The 8,025-nt window shown below is 40.7% G+C and overlaps 1 protein-coding gene across 1 annotated transcript in view; it reads right to left on the reverse strand.

The window, feature by feature from the left end:
* Positions 1-7,825, reverse strand: part of CDH10 (cadherin 10) — a gene marked incomplete at both ends in the record, with an annotated part of 61,779 nt that extends 53,954 nt beyond the window's left edge. The window contains one exon of the mRNA XM_082752272.1: positions 7,595-7,825. Within this exon, the coding sequence (XP_082608398.1) occupies positions 7,595-7,825 (231 nt within the window). The remainder of the gene's footprint in view (positions 1-7,594) is intronic.
* Positions 7,826-8,025: the final 200 nt, after the last annotated feature.

The raw sequence follows: 8,025 nt of genomic DNA on the forward strand, positions 1-8,025 counted from the left end.
AGAAAAACACTCATAAATGTAAGGCAGTGCTTCCAGCAGGAAGGCATTTTAAAAGAGTAAGCATCAACTTTTAACTTCTTAGAACTCTCTCCCTCATGGGTGTTTTGTTGCAAGCCACTGATTTTCCCTCAGTGCTACCCCAGCTCATCTTTGCTTTCTGTCTGTATAGGATATTTGAAAGGTCACCTGCATCTTATTAAAAAAAAAAAAAAAGCAGCCCCCTAAAGCATCAGCTTTTCAAATTGCTGTTGAAAACATTAGCTATGTATACATTTATCATTTCAAACAAGGTGTAGGTTAAACGTTCCTAAAGTTCCTTTTTCTAGTATGTTTTTTAATTCTTTGAGTGAATGAATGTACTCTGATGAAGTGGACTCAGCTTTTCCTGAACTATGGCTTTGAATGTAAATCATTGTAAATCAGTTCTTTCCTTTTTATATTTTACTGTGAAAAGCAGGTACAATTTTAGAATTGAAAGAGAAATTGAACTGAAACTGAAAGGAACTGGAGAGTTCAGACCAAACTATTTTCCTGTTTTTTGTTTGTTTGTTTGTTTTTTACTCTATTTTAAAGCATGGTGCTATTTTGAAGGCAATGCATACAACCTCTGATTTTGGAAACAACCCAAGAGAGCTATAAGTCTTTGCCATAAAAGCAGCAAAATACATCTTATTGGTGATTTTATACCCGCTGGAAGGATGTCCATAACTTTGACTATCTCCCCTCTAAATATTCCTTACAACTAACTGATCAACACTTTGTGCTTGCACAGAGCTGAATCATCTTTTTTTTAGAAATTAGATTTGCAATGGCAGATCACTGCTATTGGAACTATAAGGAAGAAAACCAACCAACCAAACAACAAACAAAATAAACAAACAAACCAAACAAACCAAAAACCCCAACATTTTAAAATAGTTTTCTCAGAGACTGAGAAAGGCAATGGCAGGAAACATACTCCAAAGATTAGTAGAACCATACTGACCTCTCAGTTTTGTTACCACTTATCATCAAATTCAAACCAGAACCAACCCTTTATTCAATGGAGTATTTATGCTGTAACTACCATCTCTACTGCACTTGGAAGATGTGTCCTGCACTCAGAAAAGAAACTGTACCTTCTCTGTAGCTTATACAGTGCTCTTCAAAACCATACACTGTTACAGATGAAATCTCTCTGACATACTGTATCACAGTTTGAGTTGCCAGGCTCTGAATCTATATTATTATTATTAAAGCAGCAGATCTAGTTGGACTAAAACATCTTTGAGGGTCCCTTCCAACTGTACTCTTCTATTTTATTATGGGCATGTGCCTGCTATTACTCTATTTACTTTTATTTACTTTTATTTACTACTTATTTAAAAATAAAATTTTAGTATATTTATAAATTGTTTGCACTCAAATATCGAATAAAAAAGTAAAGTGGAGAAGTTGAATAATCTTTACTCTCTCATCAAAACTACCAGGTTTTCACTAAAACCACTCGCTTGCTCCCCAGTGGCTTGCATTTGCTGTCATACCCTGTAGCACGGAAGAGCATTAGATCTAGCTGTCAGCTGCCGTATAGAAAAAGCAATATTCAGCTACTAGTCCCTACTCATATTTGCATTAGTTTCTTAGTAGACTTGAAATGTATTTGCAGATAGGGAAGTCACAGGAAAGCAATCGGATTGACACAGAAATATCTGTGAAGACATTCCCCAATGCCCCGCCCAACTGTTTTGAATGTGTTGTTTGTGAGGCACTTGTAGCAGGTTAGAATTAGATTGATTATAAGTATGCTACATGATTCTACAATATTCTGTTGATAACATCGAAAAAACAACAACAACAACAACAAACCTGTTTGAACACATATGAGCTATGTTACTGTACAGGGTGTGGGCGCCTATGGGTGTGGGCATGTGTCTGTGTTGCTGCATGTGGCGATGCCGGGGCTGCCCTGTGCTGGTTCCAATGGCCCCACGGCAGGGCACGGCTGGGCCCAGCAGCCAAGATGGCAGCGCCTCACCTCAGGGACAGCCTGGGGAAGAAAGGAGGGCACAGCGCTGCCGGCAGAAAGAAAGGAAGAAAGTGGGAGAAACAGCCCTGCCGGCACCCAGGGGGAGAGGAGGAGGAGGAGGGCAGGAGGGGCTCCAGGCGCTGGAGCAGAGATCCCCCTGGAGCAGGCATTTCCCTCCCTCAGCCCCTGGGCAGGCCTCACGCTGGAGCAGGGCACAGTGTGAGGAGGAAGGGGCTCCAGACTAAAAGCAGCCCACCACAGTTACCCTTTTCCACAAATGATTCAAGCAGAATTAAGCAGTAAGAACCAGTGACATATGACAACAAATAGGAAATACAGTACAGTGCTTGAACTCAGAACTTAAACATACCACTAATTGCATGTGAAATACATGCTTGACACAAAAACCTTTTAAATGCCTCCTAAGGGTCATTTTGGCAAGGAAAACCTTGGAAATTAATTTAATTTTCAACAAATTAATAACTCTGTACAGCAGAATTTAATATTTCAAGTCCTATTTCAATGAGCAGCTTCTTCTACTTTGCACCTCCTAGAAAAATGGCAATTTAAAATTTGTTTTCCTTAAGGGAACAACAACAACAAAAAAGTAATTATAACAAAGCCTGTACTCTAACCATCCCCCAAAATACCATTTATTATTATTATTTTTTTTTTCAGGAACAATTGCAGCTTCCTTGATTTCACTTTCAATTAAAGATCATTAATAGTGTCAAACGTTCTAATAGTTATGGTGCCATAGAGGCCGAGGAGAAATAAAAATAGACTGTAAAACTAGTATTTGCTTGAAAGCTGAGCAACTTCAACCCTTTAGAGAAGCACTTTTAGAGATGATATCCTATTTTATTCACCGTAACTCTCCCAGTTATTATGACTTCTAAAACGATGCAAACTATATACATATAAAACTGTAACCATCAAAATAAAAAAAGGTCCTGTATCAAGCTTAGCGTTTTTCAAGCAATTGTCTGTATGCACCATAATGTGCATTTGCCTAAGACATAGATGTTTCTACTGAAGCAATATTGTGTCTTACAATTCCTTTTCATGTAGTTTGCATTGCTTCTATACTTGGAGTCTTGTAGGCACAAAGAATGATTTCTGTCTCCCTGGAATGACAATTCATGTTGTTTACTGGGGCATCACTTGCTGTGTGACACAAGGTCTTCTGGCAATTAGCTACCTGCATGTAAGTGATGTGAGTCTAGAACTGGCAACTGCCACAGACTTCATTGCCAGTGAGCATGTGATGCATAAGCAAATCTGGAACTAAAGTGCTTCCTCTCTTTTCACTATACTGGTTGGTAAAAAAAAAAAGGCATATCCCTTTGATCGTAACTAGATTAGCACTGTTAAACAGCAGTTTTTCTCTAGCAGCATCTACACAGACATTATGCTCTGAGGTCTTTCCCTAGTGTCCAACTCATACAGTAATAAACATAAAGGACACCCTGTCTTTCAGTTCTGCTAAACCAGATTTTCTCTGCTAAGCTTGTGTTTGAATGGAACCAGTACTTAGTTAGCCTGTTTTCAAATTTGTAGGATTTTTTTGTTTCATTTTGCTATTTTTGCATATATCCATCCCCCCACACACCTTACTTTCTTTCTCTCAGACTGAAGTTTGCTCTATCTCCTCCAATGCCTCACTTGCCAGTCTGTTTAAAAGCCCACCGATGTATCCCCCATAGCAATCTGTCATATTCTTGTTATAAAATCATAGAACCATAGAATGGTTTGGGTTGGGAGGGACCCTAAAGATCATCTAATTCCACCCCCTGCCATGGGCAAGGACACCTTCCACTAGAAGCCTTCAGAGGCTGTGTTAGGTTTTGTATAAAAGCAAAAGACTTCCTAAATGTTGATCCCCCTCAAGTGTCAGTTTCACTACACTGCAGTATCTTCAATGAGACAAAGTTTTTGAAGATATAGAGCTGTGAACAGCTTGCTTTTTGCATCTACTAATCACACCAAAAATCCCAAATTAAATCTGTTACACAAAAATGTTTCCTATTTCACCTTGGCATCAGAATTCCAGATAAAGCAGATCACATTTCATTTATGCAGTTCATTTACCTCCAGCATGCTATGTATTACATGAAGGAAAAGACAACCATCACTACTGGGTTTACGTCTCAAGATTTTCATAGCTGGTGGTGCTGCAGGGGTGACCTCTGTGAGAAGAAACCATAGGCTACCCCCACGTCAGACAGAGCCCCTTCCAGCCAGCTCAGAAATGGACCCACTGCTGGCCATTGCTGAGCCTGTCAGAGACACCGGTGGCACATCTTAGAGAAAATATTTAAGAAAGGGTGGAGAGTGCTGTACAAGAGGAATACAAGAAGTACCAGGAGTGAGAAATAACCGTACAGACACCCACACCAGTAAAGAAGGAGGGGGAGAGGTGCTCCGGGTGCCAGAACAACCAGGTGCCTCCTGCAGCCTGTGGAAAGACCGCAGTAAAGCAGGCTGTCCACCTGAAGCCAGTGGAGGACCGCGTGGGAGCAGATCTCCATGCAGCAGCCCATGGACCCCATGCTGCAGCAGGCAGATATGCCCAGAGGGAGGCTGCAGCTGGTGGAGAGTCCCTGCAGGAGCAGGCTCATGGCAGGAAGTGCAGCCTGTGGAGAGTAAACCCATGGTGGAGCAGTTCTGGTGGGAGCTGCTGCCCATGGGGGACCCATGCTGGAGCAGTCTGTTCCTGAAGGATGGACCCCAAGGTACAGACACATATTTGAACAGTTCTTGAAGAACTGTGGCTCATGGGAAGGACCCATGCCAGAGCAGTTTGTGAAGGTATCACATCCTAAGGGAGGGAACCATGCAGGAGCAAGGGAAGAGAGTGAGAAGGAAGGAGCAGCAAAGACAAAACGGTGTAGACTGTCCACAACCCCCCTTCTCCACTCCCTGATGTCACTCAGAGGTGAGGAGGCAGAAGAATTGTAAGTAAAGTTGAGCCTGGGAAGAAGGGGGTGGTGTTGGGGAAAGGCGTTTCTAGTTTTAGTTCTCACTATTTTACTCTGCTATTAATTGGCAATAAATTAAACTAATCTCCCCTAAGTTTGTCCTGTGACCAGATGGTAAGTGACCTTTCTGTCTTTACTTTGACCCATGAGTTTTTTAATCATATTTTCCTCCCTTTCCCTGATGAGGAGGAGGAGAGATTGGCTTGGTGGTCACATGACAGCCAGCCAATGTTACACCCCTACACAGTCCTTCTTTCTTAAAATAATAAATACTGACCTGAAGCAATGCGTAATGTCCAGAACCAGTCAGTAAGTACTCTGCTGTTGAGACTATGGTACTGTTTCACAGGCATGGATGACTTAAGGAACTCTTCAGCATTTACTGGATTACATATCCCATTCATTCAGTGAACCCCATTTCCATAACATTATTCCAGTAGAACCCTCTCAAGGTGACTTAACAAGTGAATAAATGAATACATAAATTCTATTCTGAATTGTAGACACTGGTTTCAAGAATAATGTGATATTCAACAGTTTTCAAGCTCCCTTGACAGATATATTGATGCAGGATACGAAACCTAAGAAAAAATATATCATTCATGAACTCAGAAAGCAAGCAGATGTAAATTCTTAAATCCAGATGAATCTGGTAGCCTCAGTCTGCAGTTTCTGCTGATCCTTTCACTGACATGTTTGTCATCTATTATTCTCAGTTTTAAAAATCATACTTAGTACTTACTGTTGACTGAAACCTGTTCATGACATTCTCTCATTGGTCACAAATAATTTATTTCTAACTTGTGCTCCTATCTCACATGACTTCCAAACACCACCCCAAAACATATTGCAGAGAAATTAACAGTTGGGTGTCATTTTATGTCATCCAAGTTTCCAAATCATTCTGGCTTTGGAGAAAATCAGATAAAAGGAAACATCCAGAAACTTATTGGCTAAACAACCTTAGTTGATGGCACAGAATGCACCTTCAGTAAGTTTGCAGATGACACAAAACTCTGATGAGTGATTGTTAAACCAGACAGGTGTGCTGCCATTCAGAGAGACCTTAATAGGCTGGAAAAATGGGCTGACAGGACCCATTCAATAAAGGGAAATGCCAAGTCATGCAGCAGGAGAGGTACATGCTGGGGATCAACCATCGGGAAAGCAGTTTTCCTGTGATGGACATTGGAGCAAGGTGACCATGAGCCAGCAATGTGCCGTCTTAACAAAGAAGGCCAAAAGCATCCTCAGCTGCATGAGGAAGAATGTTGCCAGCAGGTTGACTGAGGTGATCCCTCTGTGGGGAAGAGAGATATGGAGCTACTGGGGAGATCCTAGTGAAGGGCCGCTAGGATGATTAATGGCTGGGAGCATCTTTTTTATGAGGAGCCACTGAGGGGCTGTTCACCTTGGAGAAGGGAAGGCCCAGGAGGACCTTATTAATGTGTATAAATACCTGATGGGAGGGAGTGAGGATGAAGAGCCGGGCTTTCAGTGCTGCCCAGTGACAGGACAAGAGGCAAACTGAAACGAGAAATTCCCTTGAAATATAAAACATTTTCTGTGTGGGTGGTCAAACACTTGAACAAACCTGTGATACTCTCAGGTACTCCAGAGATACTCTGGAGTCTCCATCTTTGCGGATATTTAAAACCCAAGAGGACACAGCACCGAGCAAGTTGTAGCTGGTCTTGCGTTGAGCAGGGGAGTTCAGCTAGATGATCTCCAAAGCTCTTTTACAGCCTCAGCTATTCTGTGATTTTGTCATTTTCAACAAGTGGGCACATCCCTGCAGTATTTTACAAGTTAAAAAACATGCTGATGTGAAAATCTGGATTATAGAACTTTACATTTCTGTGTTTATCACCAACCAGTGTTACTAACTGGTACCCATGATTGCTGCCACTAATTTCTGCTTTCAAGCACATCACCATTCTGAATTAATTCGTTACTTTCTTGTACCTGTTTGAATATTACTGTAGCATTACATTTTATATATTTTTCAATAAATTGCATGGAAAAATGTAACTGTTGACTAAAAATAATTTAAAGGACACTTCCAGACAGTATACATTCAGTGTATTCCTCAGGTGTACAAGCAGTTTGGCTCACTTCTGTTGTACTTTGCTTCTTAACCACCTCATTTCTACCACATGGTTGTTAATGAATTTTACTCACTGCAACTTATTGCAGGGAGAGTTGAAGAGGGAGAATATTTTTTCTTTTAAATAGGTTGCATTCTTCAAATAAAAGCACAGAAAATGAATGTATTATCTTGTATGAAATATGAAATATTCAAACAAGTAGTTGCAAAATGATTTTATAATAAGTTATATTTTTTGATATAGAAGAGAAACTGAGCAGGCTGCTGGGAGTTAAGATGTGCTAAAGAAAATAAATTTGTCAAAAATGTCTTCATTTGTTTCATTCAAATATTTCTGAATAACTTTCGCAACTTTACTTTTAGTGATTCTAAGAGTAGTAACAGTGGTATATGTTGCCTGGAAATCTGCTTCTTATGCATGAGAATAAAACATAGGAAATAAAGCTCTGTAGAAAGATAAGTAAACTTGACAATAATGCAGAAATTTTAATGAGAACCTACCTTGCCTACATACTGGTAATCAGATCCTGTGTATTCTTCTAAAAGGAAAAACTGGTTCCACATCCAGCCGCGCTTCTGGCGGTGAAGGGCTTTTCCATCGCTGCCTGATGTACGTCCCACAGAACTTCTGGGTCTGAGATCAGGAGTCCTTCTGAACAGCATTTCTGTGCGGCAGGGATGTAGCAGCCACATCCAGAGCAACAGAAGTAACAGGACTTGCTGTATTGTCATAGTTCTCCACTGCTGATACTCTTCGAGCTGGTCAGCAATGGAGTCTACAGTTTTGTTTTTCCTGACTTGCTTTTTATGTTTTTAGTTGGTGATGCAGCCAAGAAGTTTCCAGCAGCTCATCTCTGAACTGCACATAGTAGCCAGATCCTGAAAGCAGAGAAGAAACATTGTAAGTTGAAATACATTTACTCCCTAGTGTC

This window comes from Aythya marila (assembly GCF_965140915.1).
Source record: "Aythya marila genome assembly, chromosome: 2".
Lineage (NCBI taxonomy): Eukaryota > Metazoa > Chordata > Aves > Anseriformes > Anatidae > Aythya > Aythya marila.